Here is a 23227-nt window from a genome sequence, read left to right on the forward strand (position 1 = left end):
TTCTGTATCGCATCAAACATTCCAGGTATTTCAAAGTAAGCTTTTCATGTATGGGTAATCGGAATTTTTTCAGCAAATACTGGTTTAGTTGTGACAGTGTATATGTGATTTTGTTGAAGACTTACTGTCACGTCGTTAGTAATCTTCTGAAGACTTATTTCTTCAATTTTAAATTCAGTAGGTTCTACGTAAATGCTATGTTTTCGGAACATTTCAATCCTGCGATGTTCTCTGCTGTAATTTTCGAATTGATTTTTGTTTCCTTCTAAAATTTTAGACATTACCGTTAAAGCATGTTTATCATTTATTCGTATTATATGAGTTATTACACTAATGATAACAAATAGATTGTAAATATCGTTTACGTAAGTTACTTATAGTTGTTATAAAAAAATTAGCTTTAGTTGGGTTGTGCAAAACAATTAAAAATGGTTGATAATGAAAGTGAATGAAATATAATTATTAAACTGAATAAATAAAGAAAAACTAGCAAAGTATTTGAAATATTCTTACAAAATGCGTTGTTATTTATCAGTTTTGTTTTTTACTTATTTTCTTTGTAATTAACATAAGCATTTGAATATATTGATAGGTGCCATGGATATTTATTTTTCCTTTTAAAATAATTTAATCTTTATTTTGATAAAATTAAGAAAATTGTCTCTCGAAGAATACTATAATTGTTGATTATTATGTACAGTTTGTTCAAATTTTTTATTTACTCTCTTATTAAATGTGTTGTAATGCATTTTTATACATCATTTCTTTCTAATTTTCTTCCGCAATATTTACAAATTTTATTGGGCTCTGGGTTATCTACATGTAAATAAACCCGTGAATATGTAATATTTTTTCTAAGTTTTGGTTACAGATAAGCCAACTTTAATTTACACGTACGTCTGCTTCCTAACGTGGCATACGTAAAGAATTTTTCATAACTATATTCTATTAACTTCATTTAAAATAATTGTTCTTATTTTTTTGCATAAATATTTAATTTTCTGTAGTTCCAAAAACATATGAACATTATTCACTCTTAAGTGAACTTAATGACCTCAAGTTATTACATAAATAACTGAAACTTTAGATTTTTTTCGCTTAGTATTATACATCATAAGAAAACATAACCGTGTATTGTTACTGAAACCATCTTTAGTATACACGTTTAGTACAGGCTTGTTTATTATTCATCCTTTTCATTTATTATACGCCAAAAATGGAAGTGCATTGAAACAGTAGAAAAATTTTGTGGAGGTACAATGAAGGGGCAATGGGGGAGAAATGGAGAGGTGTAGGACAGTGGGGGGCTTGAACAAATATTTATTGGGTTTAAATAACGTAGAAATAAGACGAATTTCACCTTAATTTGTGGGGGCGGTGGAGGGTCAGTGGGGATCTTTTAGGGGTGCTAGGAGGCAGTGAAGGGGCAGTGGAAGGGTTGTGTGTAATGGCCCACACATTGAACTTTATATTATAGGAATGTATATATATATATATATGTGTGTGTGTGTGTGTGTGTGTGTGTGTGTGTGTGTGTGTGTGTGTGTTTTTGTGTATAGATAGTGACTTATGTGGACTTCACGTGCTTCTAACATACATATCAATAACATAGTAGAATTATGTGGACGTTTGCATAATTCTACTTTTGTCCCCATAATTACCCTTACATGCATGTGATTGTCCGCATAAGTCACCTATTAAAAAACATGTATATATATATATATATATATATATAATATGTATGGTAAATTCTCATTAGTTGAAGACTCCTCTCTCTTGCTTCCGCTAAGTTGAGCTTGACAGCTCCCTAAGGCATGAAAAAACTTAATCATAACGTCAACAGTATTAGGTGGGTAGGGGGTCTAGTGTGAATTTTTTAAACACTCATTTCTGCACTATTTTTGTAATATTACGACTTGATCACTCTGCATATCACTTATTTTTAAGGTAAAAATACATTTTTTAATGATTTTCTCAAACATCAAATGTGACTAGATTTTATTTTGATTTGTTTGATTAGAAATAAAAACTCATACTTATGTTCCTTCTATTAGTTTGCAAAATTAACACTTGAGTAAAGTTAACTTTATCGCAACTGCTTACATTTAATCGCAAATAAGGGACTTTAGACACTAACGTAATGGCCCCAAGCGGTAGCATGTAACCTCATGTGAATTTTTTCAATCTGTATATATTGCTCAAGAATATGTTTCTTATGTATTATGGTGCTCAAATACACACTATGTATAAAGCTTTAACTAAAAACTTAGTAAAAAATTTGATTATTAAAGCCTATTTATGTTGTTATAAGCATTGTAATATGGGAAGGAATCTAATTAATTATCCTGCCCCAATGACAAGAGACAGTTTAATTTTTTATTACAACTTTTCTATTAAATTTTTCGATTATTTTAAAGTGACTGTGTACTCCGATCACATCCATAATTTTATCATCGCGTCTATCAAAAACGCTGACATACTTATTCTTACAATTACTCACGTATCTAACATCCGTTACAGTTTTCTAAAAGAAGGTTAAGAAAATATTAAACAAATATTATTATTAGTCTGACGACATGTTTTTTTTTTAGTATTGAGATTCCAGGTGTACCCATTGCAGGATTTCTGCGTACCTCATGCCCCTTATCTTTACCTTCCTTGTTCCTTTTTTTCGTAGTTACAATCTGTTTCCCCATGTATGGGAGTGTTTCGTATGTGCCGCTTGCGAAGTTTTCTTCAGATAACTCGGTCATTCACTTGGCTGGGTATAATATACAGGGCGCAGCGATTTTCTCAAGCATACCCCAAATATTAACAAGTTTAATGGAAGAATCATTTCCAACAAACCTTTTAATTTTTTGTACCAACCCTTTTGAAAACTGATAGAGACTTTACCTCATGAGCTGGGCAGGTGTTAAATTTTCCTTTGAAAAGAAAGCTCCCGGAGGTCCAGACATTAACAGAAAAATTATCCTTTCATTTTAAGAACCTGACAAGTGGTGTTTTGGTATTTTCAGTCCTTAGTTCATCAAAAAAGCCCAAGAAAAAATCTTAATAATTTTTAATGGGACTCAAACCCACGACTTTTCAAGTATCTCTGGCTAAGAAGGCTAGCACGTTAACCACCAAGCCATCGAAGCTCTCGTTACTTATTCGTATTAATTTAGTACATCGCGACACTACTGCATGGGGAAGGCGATTGATGCACGCGTGTCAGTCACATAACCTCTCGCACGTGTGGTGTATACAATTTTTTGACACAGCGTGCGTGGAGAACGAGGTTTAGAGCCATCTAATGTGGCTCTAATGTGGCTTTGAAAAGACCTCGACGTACACATGCACTCGCACGAGTATGCAGCACGAGCTGTGAGTAGCGTGCGTCTTGATAAATGTTTATTCAGTTGTAAATTTTACATAGTGAATTATTAAAATTTTGTCCAGAAAATTTTTTAAAAGCATATAATAACATGTACATAATAAGCGAGTGTGAATTAAAGATAAAGATACATAAAATAAGTTCAAGTTAACTCTGCCAGGCTTTCTACCTCGTTATTAAATTTATTTTGATTATATTTTTAATATGACACAATTAGCTGACAATGAATGGAATAGGAATTAAAAACCTTTAAATTTATTGCAACGTAATTAACAAACATCCTGTAGTATCACTTCATCTTTAATAAGACAGTTTTATATGCCAGTATATGTAGCTTAAAAGTCATTAAAAAAAAAAAAAAGTTTTTTTTTTTAAATAAGACGCAATGAAAATGTATTCATTTATTTATTAAATTGTGTACAAATAAACCAATAGTAAAAAAAAAAAATTGAACGAACAACTGTCGCGTACAATATGCTTGAGCCAGTCCATGCAGGCATCAAGCCACCTCAACTGCATAACGACAAGTAAGGCTATAAATAAGACCAAGTGGGGTCCAAGATATCGACAGTCCATTTGAATTTTGTAGTACAATTAAGAATAATATATTCAATTTAGCAACGTTAATTCTGACGACAGCGATATCTCAGTGCAACGACTATTCATTACTTTGACAGCCAATCACAAGACAGATCACTTTGACTTTCTACTTATACTGTTCTGTGATACGCTGTCGAAATAATGAACAATCGTTGGACTGAGCTATCGCTGTTGTCAAAATACACGTCACTGAAATAAATATTCATAGGTTTAATACAAAATTGAAGTGAACTGTCGTTGTTTCAGACCCCTTCTTTATGTAAGTAACCAGGGGTTGAGTGGGAGAGAGTTGCACAATTGAGCTTACAGAGTAGGACCGTTAAGCCCGTGAAGTAAGAGAGTAAAGTTAACGATGGCAGCCAAGTTAAGACGTGATATTCGCGTTACACTTACTCACGCACGACTTTCCTCAAGACCAAAGAATCTTATAAACTTAATTAAATCTCAATCCACACTACATTTCTTTAGAAACCAAGAAACCCAAGTAATAGCTAGTGTCTGAAAGTGGGAGACAGAAAAGGACATTTTTTTTCTATTTTTGCATCGTGCGGAAAAAAATATTTGACTTCGAAAAGCTTCGAAAAAATAATAATAATAAATAAATAAAATGTATCAAAACGCAACAGTCAAAAAATAAAAGAAATAAAGAATGTTAAGGCAAGTGACAGTGACAATCATCAAATATTAAAAGCCACCTGGAAATCGGTAACCAGCACCAAGCTACTAAGACAAAATTGCAAAGAACTAGAGGAGCAGTAGGGAAAAAAAAAACAAATTCAGAGGAGTACCGTTGAAAACCCACAATGATCTACTAGCCATCTCTAACATGCTACCAGTAACGGTCATTATTAACATCATTATCGTTGTCTGGTTACTAGAAAAAGAAATTAGGAAATTACGAATTGTTTGTTATTCAATACGTAGATAGTAAATTTTACAAAAAGATGCTTCTCACGATTTTTTTTGATTTTAAAAAACCAGACGTTATCAGTAAATAACTTTAAGGGTATTAATAAAATAAAAAAACATAATTACATACAAAGGATGCAACTGCCATGAATAAACTTAAAGTTGAAGAATAAAAAACTGCATTTATACCACACCTCGTGCAATTCATAGCGCTAGAAGAAATTTTATTAGAACTAAAAAAAAATAAAGTAGCATTAATGGTATCGACATGCTATTTGGGAAATTAAAAGTTCTTAAACAGTACAAAATAGAATTGATTGAGGAACATAGTAGGTGGGTAGAAAGTTCATGCAACATAAGTCATAGCATTGTACGACTCATACTCAACCGCCTAAAAACACAAAAAATGCATCTTTAAAAACAACACAAAAAAACAGACAATAAAACAGTATACATACGGCTAAAAGGCCCCATAAAATTGCAGAGTAACATGCCTGAATCCCAAAACATTATCAGAAGTGAAAGTAACCCCCCTAAAAGTAGCAAGTGAACTTAGATTGCATCAAATGATGCTGGCACGAATTAAAGTAAATGTCCCTATCAAGTAATATTGTCCCTATGGCGGAACGATTTCTTATTTTTTGTACCAAAATTTTTATTGCTTATTTATAAGTTTACTAAAATCACAATAAATAGTTAAAAATATCTTTAAAACTTTTTTAACAATTTTATCTGAATTCACCGATATTAGAAGTAAATAAAAAATAATTTAAGAATGTGCACTTTCTGCATCTAAAATTTATGAGGATAAGTGACACTTACTATGAAGAGAGAGGATTTCTTTACCCATGCTGTAATAATTATAAAGCATTATTTGAGCTCGGAGTTAAATTTTTTTGCATGTATTGAAGCTATACTTTCGATTCATATGTATAGTTTAATGAAAAACTGAATATTTTTATTAATTTTTGCATGTTCCGTTCCATGTTCATTGTCGGTCAAAATGTACATTAAAAAGAACAGCCAAAATAACGCGTTCCTCATTACCTGCGTAAACAAGACATCTTGTCCCCATCGTGAAGCACACTTTACTGATCGTTATTATAACGTATTGAACTATTTCGCAGTGTTGAAAGTACTATTTGTTTGTTTAATGAGATCAGATTTGTCATTGCTCATCTTAAATTAATTGGTAAGTAATGTTAAATCACAATAACTTGAAAACATAAAACTTAACCTTAAAACTCTATTCAACATAAAGTATCACTTATTTATTTTAGATTTAAGTATACAAAAATGGCAAACATGGGTGCCAAAAAAACAAAAAAAAAGCAGAGTCTTTAAATTTAAACTCTCCTGAGATACAGTTGCATTTCGACCCCTCGTACGAAGACCAGCACAGTTTAGATTTTGCAATGTTATTTTAAACGGGAAAATCTAAACTGTACTGATCTTCGTGCGAGGCGTCAATATAATATTGCACCTTAACTTGGTATTTTAGACCCCTACAAATTATTTTGAATAATCACACAAGAATTTCAAAAAATATCTTTCTCTCTGTTTCTCTTACTTTGTTTCAAACACTTCAAAATAATCCAACATACACGAAAGCAATAAATCTTTGGAAATGCTTAACAACATTTTTACACTGCCTGAAAAGTGTTTCCCAAAAAAAAAAGGAAAAAATTAAAGGAAAAGTAAAATTTGTCTCTGCATGCAAATCTGATCCGTGGTATAATATCCATAAACAAAAGGAAGATAAGGAAGCTGAATAAAAAAGATGCAAGAAAAAAAGAATGATTAAGTTGTTAAAAAAAACAGATATAGAAATCAAGGAGATCGAAATTAAAATATGACAAAAAACAGGTGATGGGAAAAAAAATTGCAAGAAGAAAAAAAGTCTTAGAATGATACAAAGAAAGAGTTAGACTTGCAAATTAAAGCTATTTTATTAAATATCAAACAAAAAAAACCGTAGATAGTTTATTATAATTTATTTGAATCTAAGATTTTATATTGAAATGTACTCAAACTAGAAATATTTTGATGAAAAAAAAATTTAACTTATGTAAAAAGGAAATAAGAATAAACAATAATTTTAAGTAATAAAAAAAAATAAATATGAAATTTATAAAGTAAATAGTAAATTATATATATTTCACCTTGGCTGACCCCCTCTCAGTTATTATTACCTTTAAATTATACATAAATAATTTAAAAAATCTATATACATTCATTTCAAATCATGTTCCGCGATGGGGACAATGACTGCGGAACAGTGCTGCCTAACTACTGCAGACGTTCCGTTTAATGTACATTTTGATCACCTTCTTATTTATCACATAAATTTTTTAATTCTGCTTAAATTTTGATACAAAACAGCAACCTACGTTCAAAAACAGATAACCCACCATTATTGATCGAAATTTTATGATTAAACGTTAAAAAAAATTTTTTATCTGTAATAAAAGTAAATCGATACCAAAATTCGTTCCGTGGTAGGGACATTTACCTTAAGGCACAACTACATTCATCACAAATGGAAAAGGAGTAATCAAACGTTTTTACGTATTATCACAATAAGACAGACATACCAGACTTATCAAAAAATAGTCAAACACACAAAGATTACTAATTTTGCTCATACTACAACACGTATGGCAAACACCCCACTAAATTATGCATCAAATTAGTAAAAAATTCAATGGATAAGAAAATCCATAATCTAGATACAGAAGTGAGTGATTTAACAGCTCAGCCCATCCAAAATAGTATAAAAATCACGATGAAAAATTGCACCTACTATCAGCAAAAGGTTCACAATAGAATAATGACGATATATGCAAGCAACACTATAATAAGAATTGCCATAATTATGATCAGTGGAGAGAAATCTTCAATAATCGGAAAAATTGAAATCACTATAATACACCATCTTTTATTACCAATAACCCGAACTATGACAATAGTTACAGAAAACAACTATAATAACAATAATAAGGCAATATTAAGGGTAATTAGAATACAGTAACTATTACAACCGCAACTTTAATGACGGCAGTAGTAAATGTAATGATGGCAAATAAAATAACCAAAATTTTAATAATAATTACACTTATTAGAATAGAGGATCCTCAAACAATATGTACAATACATTTAGGAACAGGACGAATAGTTCTTATGTCAAGCATTTAAACTCCCTAGACGCTTATCATGCCCTCCAATCAACAAACGAGCCCCTAGAGTAGAGATAAAGTTCACAGGACAGAACGAGAGAGAAGCAACTGGAGAAGAGAAGAAGCCAACGGAGTCAGAAAAAAACGCATTGGAGGTAAATCTAGCAACAACCTGTAAAAGAAAAATCACACGAAAAGTTAGAAAATTAAAGTATTACTGTAATTTAACTCCAAGCAGGCTCCTTAAACAGCTGAAAATAAACATTAAAATAACATATGCAAAAAAATCCAATTAATCTAATCGCAATTAAAGATAGTGTAAAGTGGTTTTAAGATGGCCCATCGAGTTGTCGATTAACATATTCGTTTATCGGCATTACACTAAGAACAAACTTGTTAGTTGTGTAGCTGGACATTTTGGTTACCGATGACACCCTTATTTCATGGGCAATCGAAATAAATTTGTTCTTATGCCAGATCGCCAAGACAACCAAGTGTTATGGAAACATAGGCATTCAGAACGTCAACGTCCGGGGGAATACCAGGAGATGTGTCTAGCCAGAGCACAACCTGCTTTAACACTTTAGAGTTTTGTGGCTATTCAACCATCTGGCCTGGTGCCGTCAGAGAACTTTATTCTTTCAATGCAAGCCAGAAAAGACAGCCTTGGAGAGACGGGCAGCCACAACGGCCTTATTCTTAGTGGTCGCTCTAACGGCATTCCCACAGAGAAAGTATTATCCAGGCCCACTTTTCAAACTAACGACGAGTGGAACGACCTGAAGACGAAATATTCTTTAGTTACTGGCGTACCTCCCTACAGCATGGTCCCCTTATGCAGAGACTCCAAGGGTAAGAGTCAAGCTACCCACAGCCAGCTCTCTGTCATCAAGAATGATAATAAGGGATAGCTGGAAGTATCACCACTGGCCCTTTTCAGGGTCATTAAAAGTATTTACGTTCCCTACTTAACCATAAATCTCATCGATTCTTTTAAGGGCCACCTAAGTTTCAACTACCTTGCCAACAAATACATGTTTACTACCATTTCTGGAAATGATTTATTGACTAAAAGAATATGTAAAGCCAGTCACTATTAAACCAAGTCAGTCATTCACTGGCAGACGTCACGAGCAGAGTTGTTTATCGCAAGGCTGATGGCAACCCCGGTGACCAATGACCCTATATTACCCTCTGGACTCGAAGCATTCAACTAGTAATCACCGATGATCTTCAAGGTTTGTACCGGAAGAATCTAATAGCTATGAACGAAAAACAAATTCGAGCCAATGGGATCATCTACAACGGGCAAGTGTCACGAACCAATATATCCACCTTAGATCACCAAAACAACTAAGTCTGTAAAAAAAGATGGTGCTTTAGACACCAACATTTTTGACGTTATACCAGGAGACGTTGGGAAAGAGCTCTCCAACTAGCTCCAAGGCCTTAAACGTTGTAGTTTTCCTTCCGGTTAGTGTGGTTGCTACGATAACAGGCCGAAGAAGATCACCCTGAGGTATAGAGGCAATCACGTTTTCTGGAAACTTCAGTCAAGAAAAAGTTTACTTAAAAAGCTCACCGGTCTTTTTCAGGATCATTGGACGTTGAACTACCTTCAAATCAATCTGATGAATACAATTTTAGGCATCAAGAAAATGACCCCGAACATGTATCGAGATTAAAGCAGCATGAACATCGCTAAATAAAGAATTTATTAAGTGAGAGATAAGCTTTTCACTATAACGTTTGTTGTAAAATCTATAAAATCTTTCTGATTCTTCAATAGGTTAAACTTGTATTTGTATTTTTGTGGCGATAAAAAATGTAAAGATTAAGCTTCAGAACATTGTTGCTGTGGTAATAAGCTTGTGAGATAAGAGAAAGAAATTTTTTTTAAATTACATATTTTTTTGTTAGTTTAAAATCCTGACAGCTTTAGAAAATAGCCTTGTTTATGGATCTTACAAGAAAAACTGCTATTTAACGGCCTTTTAGGGACAACGATTATTTTATGGCATAAGGAGTGCACGGTACTGTTAAGCATAGTTATATTTTTTTTACTTCTTACAGCTTTTTATTGCACAAATGAACTCTATGGATGTTGAACAAATACGTTTTTAGTAAGAAGATTTTTGTTCTGAGAAGTGTCAGAAATGGATGTTAAATTTTTAGCTAAAAACGTTTCACATTACATGTTGACACTCTACGGTGTTTCATTTAGTTAGTCTCGGATGAAGCCAAGATGGGGTGGCTGCTAGTATTTAATATGCATACATGTTATTTGTAGTTTGCCTGATTAGGTCCATAAGATTTGGACGAAATGTAGCAATGATTTTATGTACCTATTCATAATTGTATACGTATTTATTTTGTACCTACTAGAATCCTTATTCTTTATTATATGCACAGTTATTATTTATCTATTGTTGTATGAAATAAAAAAAAGTGTTGAAATATAACGTATATACGTATCTTGTACCTCAAAACAGCACAATTAAATTATGTTAATATGTAACATACAATTTATAAATGTAACAAAGCTACCAAGTGTGTTCAACGACCGTTTGGCTTTTGCTGCGTTAGACTGATATCCGCCATGCATTGTTTACTTTTACTAATCACCTTCTATAAAACAATGAAATAAATAATATAAGGTTGGTACTGACCTTACCAAGACTTATTAGCCCATTCTTCTCACTGGAAGTTGTCTGAAAAATATTGCAAACTTTTTGTTTTTTAATCGCAAAGATGGTTTAATGTAAGCAGAATAATAGCAAGAGAGAATATCTACATGTGTATAGTGGCCGAGCGGAAACTCAGTTTTTCAATTCATCCCTTCAATTATATGAAAACATTTTTTATGTAAAAATAATCAACCAAAGAAAATGTTTATATCTTACTACACGTTTTTTCGCACATTATTTTCTGACTCTTACCAAATGTTAATTGGATTCTTCTATCAAAACAAACGGCCTACTGTTTTTTATGTAGATATTGTGACATGCCATGCTATATACCTAATGTTTATTAAATTGAATTTCCAAGGATAATTAGGTTAAGGTCAGAGTAATTACTTGAACTCCCAACTTGAAGTGTCCTCCTTTATTGCAAGGGTATAAAAGCTCCTTACACACACCAATAAACGACTTTTATTTTTAATCAGGAACTCTGAAATAACTATAAATACTGAAGGATGAGTTGAGTTTCATCTTTGAAGAGAGCTTAAAAATTAATTTATTGATTAGGTTACGTGTCAAAGCGTATACTTAAAGTTGATAAGACACATTTTGGTGACTAAACTATATTAAAAAATCTCAAACTGTGGACTCACTTAAAAACTAAAACAAAGAGGAACAAAGAACAAAAGACCATTAATTAAAGTTCTGACATAAAAAGCAGCAGTTTAACTATTATTATCCCTTATGTAGGATCAGAAATATCGTAAAGGACAACCATAGACTATCTTGTAACTACATGTGCGCAAGCAGGATAATTGCTACGCAACGACCATGTACTAGTGGCAAATTTTATCATTCATACACCACCTGCCCTATCGTCTAGTCTCGAATCATATTTATATTGTGCGAATGTTTTACGAACTCTAATTTCAAATATTTTCATTCGACGACTAACAACTTTTTGTAGAATGGAATTAATTGTTAAATTATTTTGTTTCAAACTTGTTTGTTAATTTTTTTTAATTATTTTTTGAAACTACAGAGTTAAGATTTTTGTAGTTAAATTATGAAAATTTTTATATGCATTTTTGTATATATTTTTGCATATATTTTTATGTATTTGTATATATTGATATGAATATATATCAATTTATACATACAAGTTTATTTGTGTGGAAGAATGTCAAATTAAGTAACAAGGTTCTCTTGTTACAAAATAAAATGAGAAAGGTCGATTAGTACAAATATAAGAGACCACGTTAATTCTGTGAATCATGGAATTTCATACTGCATTTTTTAGCTGAGAATTTTTTATTTTTTAGATTTGACTGTCAAAGACAGTTCAGATTTTCTTATACTTAGAATAATTTTTTTTTTTTTAACTTGTTGCATTGCAAATGGTTTTGAAAAGTTTTTCTGGTATAATTTATTATTTATTTCTAAACACAAACTGTACTTGTAATAAGGGCAATGTAACGTGTGCTCAGTAAATTTGCTGAAATCATTTTAGCTGTCAGGTATTTCAGCTAATATTTTATTATTTTGCTATCCAGATGTACTGTGATAAAAATTTATTTTTTGTGACTTATGAAACAAACTGTATTTTTGCATGAAATAACTTAACAGTAATTCTTAGACTATTATTTGGCATCTTTTTACTTATAAATTTAAAAAAAAAATTGAAGCATGTTAAATTTGCTGTTTTTGGTACATTACGTCACTAGGGCACAAAGTGCAAACATGAGCGACCGAAGGGCGTGATTGTTGCATGTTGGTGCCCAAGTCGTGTATAATGTTTTTCTTACCAAGGGCGCAAAGTGCAATTTTGGGTCCAAGGCAGGAAGGTACTTTGGGCCCGGAGGATGCAAAAAAACTTTTTTGCCCGTGGTCCTAAAGTAATTCTAAGGGCGCAAAGTGTGACCCGAGGGCGAAAAGTGGCTGTTGCACTTTGGGCCCATCGTAAGAAAAATTCTTAGTTTCAAGAATTTCCTTACTATAGTTATTGCATTTTAATAATGTTTGTTTTATGTAATGGTGTGCACGAGCGCATATTTATGACTGTTTGAAGTGTTTTTAGAGTTTTACGTTCATTAATCACTATTTCAGCTTTGTCAACGAAATAAAAAACAGATTTACCAGCGTATACGTTTCAATACTTAGCATATTCACAAAAAGTATAGAAAGTTTACAAATAAATAGCAAACCCATTTTATAATGTAAAATGAAATCTTTTGGCTTAGTTGCATTATACAATAAATATAACTTTTAGTTGAAACATTGTTACTTAGTGACCAATTAATTTTGGTGAATGACAGAAAAAGTATCTTAATCGACTAAATAAAATTATTTTTATTCTGTGTGACAATTTTCCCAACTCTAGTTTCAAATAATTTTACTGAATGATAAGAACTTCTTGTAGATTGTATGGATATTATCATCATCGTTATAAAGTGTATCTAGCTGTTTTTTTATACCAAAAAAGTTATATGAATGTATAAATATTAATTTAATTGTATAGTTGATTCAGACAAAATACTGTAAAATTTGTTTTTTCTGTGATCATTTTGGTCTCCATACATACTGCATTCCTAAATACCCAAATGATTTATACGGCAAGGGGGAGTGGAGGGTGGAGGGCAGGTACTTGAAATATGGTTGTAGGGCTAGGGAAGCAAAATCTTAGTCAGATATTCTTGCCATCGTTACTTAAACGGAGATTTATCAAAATCTTTTATTTATTCTGGAGAGGTTATGAAAATAACTAGAAATTTTTGGAAGAGGCTAAAGGTAAGAGGGTAGGGGGTATTGGTGACTGTATTTGATCTTACAATTATACAATACTTCGTACATACATCTTCCTATCTTATATTGCTATGGTTCCAATATAGTTCATTGAGTGAGGCATTTTACATACCCCCTCACAGTACCCTAAGTGACTTTTACTCACTCCTTACAAAATAAGAAAAAAGTGACTTTTCCTCACCCCTTACAAAGTAAGAAAAAATTAAGTCTGTTTTTCCGTTTGCAGATTATAACATTTTTTGCCTGGATCACCCACTTATTCCCACGCAATTTGTCTTGACCACCTCTACCCGTCCTCCCTACAGCCTTCTATTGATCCACTACACGTTTTTTAATGAACCGTTACTGATCCCATACCAAGCTTCACAGACTTTGACATATTTATATAACAGAAATGATGCAGACCTTATGTACTTTTGAAATATAAATTATTATTAGAAAAGAATTATTCTGATTTACGATAGTATTAGCAAAATACTCTTACTATTTTTATTGGTTAGCGTTAGTCACTTATATGTATTTATATGTACATAAGGCCTGTATAAAAAGTAACGAAAATTTTGAATTTACGTTGGATACTAGTACGTAGATTTTTTTTTTTTTTTTTTTTTTTTTTTTTTTTTTTTTTTTTTTTTTTTTTTTTTTTTTTTTCATAGCATTATATTAGTGCTCAGGACCTTCACGTATATTGCCAAGGTACTATATGTTTCATGTATGGTGAAGCTATCTTAGAAAAAGTAACGCTTATCGATGGTACAAAATTTTCTCAGAGGAATCAGATGACACAAACTCCAAAAAAGCTTTAGCGCGTGGACAATAGACAAAAACCTTAATAAATTGACAATAATGGTGTCAACCAATCGTTCACTTATCATTAAAGTAGTTTCTGAAAATCAAAACATACTATTTGGTGTGTGCCATGTAATTTTAATCAATGGTTGGTGCATAAACCAAGTCTCCGAGACTTTCAAGCCAAAATTGCTTGGTTTCGTACAACAGCATTGTGTAAACTTTTCTAAGGGAATGTTGGACTCAGTCTAAGACAATCTAATTTGGGTCTAGATAGTCATAACTAGTGATGAGTTATGGGCTTATGTTTATAAAGTAGAAAAACCAATTTAGGAAAAGAACCCTTTAAACCCTCTGTGACCCCCCACAGCCCACCAACACAATTAAAATGGTTGTATCGCCCCCCCTCCCCCAATCTTCCCGCACTATTTTTAAAACACATACCGCTGCTTTATCACCTCATATAATACAAGAAAAAACTCCATAGATTTGTCCATCATTTTACATTAATAATATTGTTTTTTGCAATAGATCTGACCGTTCATTCAATACAATATAACTGCTCTGTTTAACTAGTTGTTTTGTAGTTGACCAACCATCTATGAAATATTGTCATTCACTGTTGTCCACACTTCTATATATATATATATACAATGTTCTTCTTTAAGTTCTGACCTCATAAAAGGTATTAACACCTGTACTTAGTTGTCTATTATTTTCACATCGCTCAGGAGGCAAAAAATAAATTTTTCACAAATTAACAACAGAAAATGTTGCGTGAGCGTGACCACAGAGTGCATCACATGTGGTATAGAGGTATGATGGCTGGACTGTTATTGTTGTGTGTCGGCGCAACAGCACCAGTAAAAAACGAGAGGTCTTGTGCTTCGTCACGCTGTGCTCGCATTCTAGCAACGCTTGCCAGTTTGTATTGCTATGTGATGGCTTCGTTCTCTTTCCCATGATACCTTATCCCAGGTATTGCCCTTATTACAACAGAAACCAAGAACATTGATTAAATCAATAAGCTCATATAAATTTTTAAAAATACGAAATTAAAGAAGTATAGATTTATTTTTTATTGTTTCTTTATTACATTAAGTTTCTAATACTTACATGCATGATCTATTTATACAGACTCATCAGGAGTCAAGTAGTAACGAAAAAACGAAAATATAATAGTCATTGCCTGTAGCCCAACAAAACCACGAAGAGACAGAATACCTTGATTCCTAATTTAAAAAAAAAAAAACGAAAATTAGGATTTGTAAATGAAGTAGTATAAAACAATGTTATTATTTTTCATATGATTTATATTAATGTGTTATTTATTTCTTTTTACTTGTATTTCCTTCGAATTAGAAATTTTTTTCTTTAATGCCAGTTTCCACTTCCAAATTGTTTTTACACTTTAATTGCATAAATGCTTTTTTAAAGTTTTACCTCTTTATGAAGAAAAAGTATTTTGCGTATGAAAAACAAACGGTATTTCAAGCTTACACCTAAGTTATCGAAATTTGGCTCTTGGGACTTACTAGTTGTCACAACAATTGCGGATGCTCGAAGAAATTGCTTTCTATAATGCAGAAAAGGTAAATACGATGTGTTTCCTGAATTTAAAGTGGGTTTTAATATGAAGCTGTCATTTTGTTTTTGTAAAGAGTTAAATCTTATATTTATCATTTCTAAAGCATTTAAAAATGTTAAAACTCGATTATATTCTCACTCGTACTACTTCAGAAAATTTTTTTTTTCTTGTCAATTTTATTATATTTTAATGAAACAATATCTTACAACATTGTTTTGTGTCTGATTCGTTAGAAAATTTTCAAATCACCAATAAGGTATTGCTATGGCACACTGCTTTTTTTAAGGAAGTTTATTAATTGTGTTAGTCAACACGTGTAAGAATATGACATAGTCATATCATATTTAGTCGAAAAATCATGAATAAGCTTACGAGATGTATACAGATGACTTGGCCAGTCTCGTTATTCACCGCAAAGAGACAAACCCTTTATTCTATTTTAACTAAAATATAAAGGTTACGTTGATTGAGCTCAACTTTTTGTCTTCAACTCAGTTTTATTCATGCTCATATATAATGCTTAGACTGAAAAAAAAATTGTTTTCTGTATCGAATAATAAGTAATTAAGACTTATTTTTCACATTCAAAGTCATTTACGGTACAAAAACGTTATTTTTTTTTTCTCTGTTTATAATTTTTTTTGATTAAAAAAAATTTATTAGAAATAGATGAAAAATATTCAGGACGTTAAAAAATATTTGTGGTTAGTCTAAATATTTATGTGAAGTGTACGTTATATTTTTTTTTGTAGAGGAAATTGCTTAATTTGATAATATTCTCAAAAAAAAACTAGTGCCAATATGCTTCCTTAATAATTGAGACAATTTTTTGCTATGTTTTGAACTAAAAAAATTGTAACAATTATTTCACACAATATTAAAAAAAAAAGTAACAAATATCGTAAATGTCTTGTATGGATCTAATTCCTTAAGTGTGTATAACATCAGTAATACTATACTGATGCGCATAAGTTATTATTTGTATTATTGCTTATAGTGGTGTGCCTTAACACATTTAAACCAATAAGAAGCGTCTACGCGTATACTAAATAGCCTATAGCCACGCTTCGTGTACTACCATTTTATCAGCAGCTCGCTGCTGCTGTAGCTTGCCAGTCTGCCTTGTATACCTGTTTTGATAAGTCGCACTGTGGTCTTATGTACCATATTCACGTGTCTCACAATATCCAACACCATGTTGCTGTTACATATGAGTATACTAACCTAGATTTATATTAAGTGCGCGACCATTTTACCATCAATTTTGTAAAGAGGAAGTTAATTTTTTGATACTTATTTAATATAAGGCTTATCCTTAAGGGAGTGTATCTTGGTCTTTCTTCTTGGGCATCAAGGTGGACGTGATCAACGCTCTGGTGCGTTGTCCGTATGCACACACATCTTTTTCCACTCACTCTCGCTCTACTCCGTTGCATGTAGATGGGCTGCATAACACCACATCTTGCTGCAAGTTCTCTTTTTGTTTGTCGTGATGCTGCTGTGGCTTGCATTATGGGTCACTGTTGCCAGTGCCTTTTCTTTAGTCGACTATTTTGACTTACTGGCCACAACCACCGGAGCTGCTGCTTGCTCCTGCGAAGTACTCGGCGCCGCTGTTGTGTGCTTGCTCTGCGGGCCGCTTGTTCTGCTACGTGCTGCTACTACTCTACAGTCCTTTGTTTTCGGTGCCGCTGCTGTTGTGCTCGCTCTGTGGAACGTTTAGTTGGCTGCGAGTTTCTAATTGCAGTTTAGCCCTTGTTTAATACAGATGAAAATAATGCTGACTTTTTAACTAAGTTATTTCATCACCAGAGTATACAAAATATACAAAACAATAGAAACATATGAATTCTCTTGCAACCCTGCAAAGGTATATGCATGTATATATTCGCAGATTATTTGTTTACATAAATTAAATATAAGTGAACGCTCTGTCGCATATCATTCTATTTGTTTACCGATTTAGTCACAAGCTTCTCCTAGTATTCAGATCTTCTACAACGTTCAATACTTTACTGACTCAGTTGATATAACTTGATATTTGCACCTTTGACTCGTGAGTCATGAAAGAATCACCTGAAAGACTCAACATAGAGAAAAGGTTGGACTAACTTTGTCCCAGTTGTGAAAACGAGAGTCTTCTTACACATATGCTGTAGATGTAGCGTATGTTTACTTCAAAGTCAATTTTTCGGCACTAGATGAGTTCCAGTTTTGCCGCCAATGTCACCGCCAGAACAGAGTTTTCTTTCTTTCTCCATTTGGCCTGGTGGCAATAGGTATAAATTATGTGAGTTTGGTAATTTGTACATGTTGATGTAACTCGTCGTAGCGAAACAACATTGTGATAGCAATATAGATGTCTACTCATTAATTATAAAGTTTATTTCCTTGTGTAACATAGATGGCAGGTATTAATGTCTTGCCTCATCTGTACCCCAGCCTTGTTAATGATGTCACAATAATTAACTTACATAAATTATTTTTAATAAATATCCTGCAGAAAAAAAAAATAATTTTCTTCAGTTGAAACAATAGTTAAAATTTAGACAGTTGTAGTAAACACGAAACCATGAATTTTTTTTTTAACTTGTGTAAAAATATACTTCATTAAGTAAAAATGGTTATCATTTTTAATGTTAGACAAAAAAATCATTTTATACTTACAACTCCGAAAAAAATAGGTCTTAGATGATGTTACCAGCACCGATTTGTAGATATTTAATAGCGAATGAATTATCCTCAGCTAGTTTTGCAATTTCATGCCCTAAAGAAAAATTGTAACTGATATTCGAAAAAAATCTGGTTGATTTTTACAATCCATTTAACAAGAAAAAAGAGGCTCAACTATGCTCCAAAACTATTTTCCTATGTATTCTGATACTAATAAGAAGCGATTACAATAATTTTTGTCGTAGTCGCAGATAACTCATTATTGACAATTTTAAGAGGTTTTATCGATCTGCCGATTCTGCATGTTGCTTTAACAAAGAAAGTTATTTTTTGTTTAAATTAGTTGGAAATTTAAATATAAGTTACTATATAAAAATTGACTTGAAACTTTGTCTGAGAACATGTATTAATTGTTGTAAATAATTTGTAATAAATAATCAATATCTATTAGAACAGTCATTGTGGTGCTCTAAACAAGCTGTAAGATTTTTATTGGATCTGACCTGTTTGTAAGGAGTACATTTTTTATTTTATTTTTGTACTGTCTTTGACCACTATTGCTATTTCAACATGACATAATATGAAGACACCTAAAGTTGGTACTTACATAAATTATCAAGAGAAAGTTAATTGCATTACGTTATAAATTAAAAGAAAAAGTTACATCTCTTAGTTAAAAAAAAGTACTAAGGTGCACATAACCTAAGATAAAAGGTTAACGGTTTACGGTCCTACTGTATCAGTTTTATGACTCTTTAAACTGTTTTACGTTTAAATAGTAATACTATTTATAATTAATAAAACTTTATAGTTATAAGGCAGTTTGTGGGGCAAAAAAAAACCGATCATTATACCATACAATAAATGTCTTCAATTGCTTATGAAATAATAAAAAAAACTTTTAAATTACTATGATAAACTGTTTTACATAGCAACTCATTTTATCCTACTTATCATGTCAGGGCAAGTAAGCCAACTACTGCAGTAATATAGAATAAGTATGTCCTTACTGGCTTACCTTAACAACAAGTGTCTTTTTAATTAGAATTATGTGAAAAATTGTACTCTAACTCTTTTCTACGGTTTCAAACTAACTATACACGTTTTTTATTTTAATATCCATCCGAATACCAGCTTATGGAAACAACTTATTTCTAAATGTTAAAATTTTTAATTACAAAAGATAAAAAAAATTTTTAATAAATAAATTTAAAGTCTTTATTGTTCTAAGCTCTTTTTTTGAAGTCCTGAGGGAATTCAGCACAATAATGTATTAATTCAGATTTTTCAACTTCGTCAGCCTAATTATGCCTTGAATCCTAGATTATAGGGTTTCTGATTCAATAAATTGAAATAGAGTAAGCTTTTACGTTCTTTTTAAATTGATTCTACAGTGTTTTTTGACGTTATGATGGGTAACTTTAGTATGGTTAAAAGCTTCATATAAGGAAGCTTAAAATGATTAATTCTAGTTTGGAACTAATAGAATTGAAATGTTATTATAAAATGATAGTCATAAATCTTAGAAATGCTTTTGTGTATAGTTAACACTCAAAAAACAAAAATTTTCAGGAAGAGACGAGGTGCTATCAATGCAAAGCAGCTAGCTTACTTGGAAAAGTACCGTCCAAAATCTCGGCTCAAGATAAAAACTGCTCAAAAAAATACGTGTTGTCTGCAATAATTAATAAAGATTTTTTTTAATCAACTACTACTCAGCACCACTTATCGATCCACTAATAATGATGACATGTTGCGCATGAAGACATTGACAAGTTTAGCATTAAGATATTGTTATTCGCTTGTCTGTTGATACAGAAACAAACTTTTTATCCAAGGAATATTTTTTGAACGAGTGTATTTAAATATTATTACTTAATTGATTTTTTCTTTGTTTTTCTTTTTTAAATCCTTTCATAGTTTTTTACTAATTTTCTTTAACAAGGTTATATAAGAGCGAATAAGTCAATCCAGTCTTGTTACCTGTTAAGAACAAAAATATTGTCAAGTCAGTAAACTACAGACATGAGCTAAATTTCAGCGTATTACAAGGACAATTTTTTTAGCTGATTGTATTTTTAATAGTAAGTGTAATAAATACCATGTTATTTTTCGAACAGATGAATATTCTTATTGTCAAGTATCTATTTATTTCTTAAATCTTAAAAGCTGACGTGATGAATGCATTATGTCATCACTACATTCTGCGTTTACCGAAGCTTTTTTTCTTGTAGTCTGCAATAAATAATCTAAGGAGTCTTAATCAGTAAGTTACAAGAATATTAAAACAATTATTTCTAATGTCCTAAGAGTTGAGTGAAATATAGTTTATTTTGACGAGTTGTTAATAATAAAATGAACTGACAAAATTCTGTAATAACTGCTATATTAATTGTCTGTTTCACACAACATATAATTTCTACATTTACTTTTCATGGAACTTAGATGTACAAAATCGTAAATATTAATATTGTTAATCGTCCTCTTAGTAAATAAATGAATAAAATGACTTGCTATCTAAGTAAATCAAAATGTATAGCGAATTAAGTAAATAACGTAGTAGTGTATTAAAGAATCTAGCTGGATAAGATAGTGAAAAATGCCTATGCGTATAGTAAATCAGAAGAGTCATTTCTATAATCACAATTTAAAAAATATGACCTATTATAAATTTTTTGATGTCTAACAAAAACATTACCATTTCGAGATTAATTTATAATTTTTTTAGTGGATTTGTTTCATTCTCTCATATTTCTAATTAAATATTAAAAAAGAAAAAAATATTAAAATTATTCGTACAGAGACATTAAAACTTCTTTTAATTTCTTACAGGTTAAACTCAACTGCAACAAAATCTTCAAAATTTCAAAAAAATATTGAAAAAGGAAGTAAGAGCAGTAGTTGAAAAGAAATGTCTGTATCAAGTAGCACGATAATGCATCGGACAGAATTTCTCCAGAGGCTTCCGTCAGAAATATACGTATAGTTTATTTTTTTATTTAGCTTCAATCGTATTGTAACTGTGAACTTGAAAAAAAAAAAACTTGATAGTGCATTATTTTGCTATAATGACATTCTTAACATAGGCAAGTTAAATTACAACTGACTTTTCATTGACGATATTGAATATTTATACTTAAAACCAATACTCAGAAATGACAGGAAGGTACCATTGTAAAGAACAAGTAGTGCTCATGTTTTATTCATGTACAAATTATCATGCTTTATGTATATTAGTATAAAAATTTAATGAATTAATACTTCTATTTGAGTCATTCATAAATGGAATAAAAATACTGATTATTTTCATACAATAGTCCAATTTTTCGATTTTTGTACTTAACTTTTTTTTTTTTTTTTAGTAACAAGTTATTATCAATGTAAACGACTCAATAGAGATTTGAAAAATATTTTTTGATCTGAAGAAAAATTGTAGCATCTGTAGTCTGTTAGTATAGCTGTATTTTGTGAAGGCTTGAAACGCTTTTAGCTGCTATAAGTTACCTAACCTAAAGTAATCTAATACTATGAGACTTATTTTTCTCAAAAAATGAGATCTCTATTATTAATTAAATTATTTATCAACATGATCTCATACAAAAGCTGATTTAGATACTGTACTGGATTTATAACTTGTGCAGTTAAAGACTATTTATCGTAGAAATTTAGTGCAGACAAGTTAGCGTTTTTACTCCATGGACAAAAAAATCTTCTGCTTACTTCTTTGACGGAATAATTGTAAGCAAAATAGCAGAAATAGCTGAGAGTATTTTATAAAAGATTTTATTTTGAACCTATGTGCAAAAACGTCCGACAAACAAGATTTTTGCAACTTTCAATACAAAAATTTTTTTGTTTGCAACAAAAAGGGTGTAAAATAGTACTTAAAAATTAAAAAAATTGTAGTCTTCGTACCTGGTTATACATATCTCCAAGGCAAGCACCAGATCCGAGGAGCTCCTTGTGCTTGCCGTAGTTGGGTGCGTACCAGGTACAAACTAGATTCTTCCTACTTTGGGTGCAGTAAACGTTCAAATATTTTAAAAAATGCACAAAGTATGAAAAATAAGTTTTGCTTTATCAACCGTTTTCAAGGGTTAGGTGTGCCCTTGGTAGGAAAAATAGGGCTCGCACCTAGTGCGCATCCAACCAGGACAAGCACAAGGTATCCCTTGGGCCCTGCTTCACAGTTTCCTCGAACCTGGAGCTTGCCGTGCTTAAGAAAGAAGTGTTTTGCAAAAACCGCAGTAAAAAATGCTTAAAATGATTTAAATTAAATTTTTCCGTGTGGTTTATCTTCTTGTATTATACAGTTGTTTTCACTACATCCTAAGATTCGCTTTCTGACCCTGCCATACCTCTCCCCACGTTGCCGAATATTTGCCCACAATTTATGATTTTTTTTTTTAGTTTTTGACCTAAATCCGATTGATAGAAACTTACCCAAGTTGCCCCACCTTTTCCTCTTTTGCCTAATTCCTTTTCCATCCTTTTTCTACCTTATACACTTCGCACATATCTAAAATAATAAAATTTTTGTACCAAGTAAAACAATTTGATTTGAAAATAATATGGTATTTAAACAATACATTTAAATTAATATTTTAAAACAGTTTGATGCATTTATTTAGAC

General features: G+C 31.5%; 1 protein-coding gene across 4 annotated transcripts in view; it reads left to right on the forward strand.

Moving 5' to 3' along the window:
• LOC106637471 (PRL-1 phosphatase) overlaps positions 1 to 20478 on the forward strand; it is a 410453-nt gene extending 389975 nt beyond the window's left edge. For all 4 annotated transcript variants that reach the window (XM_089591085.1, XM_089591084.1, XM_089591087.1 and 1 more), the window contains one exon: positions 20167 to 20478. In XM_089591085.1, the coding sequence (XP_089447211.1) occupies positions 20167 to 20278 (112 nt within the window). In that variant the 3' untranslated portion in view covers positions 20279 to 20478. The remainder of the gene's footprint in view (positions 1 to 20166) is intronic.
• Positions 20479 to 23227: the final 2749 nt, after the last annotated feature.

Source organism: Copidosoma floridanum, unplaced genomic scaffold (genome assembly GCF_036245765.1).
Source record: "Copidosoma floridanum isolate Cflo_tuat_1 unplaced genomic scaffold, Cflo_Japanese_pri ptg000013l, whole genome shotgun sequence".
NCBI lineage: Eukaryota > Metazoa > Arthropoda > Insecta > Hymenoptera > Encyrtidae > Copidosoma > Copidosoma floridanum.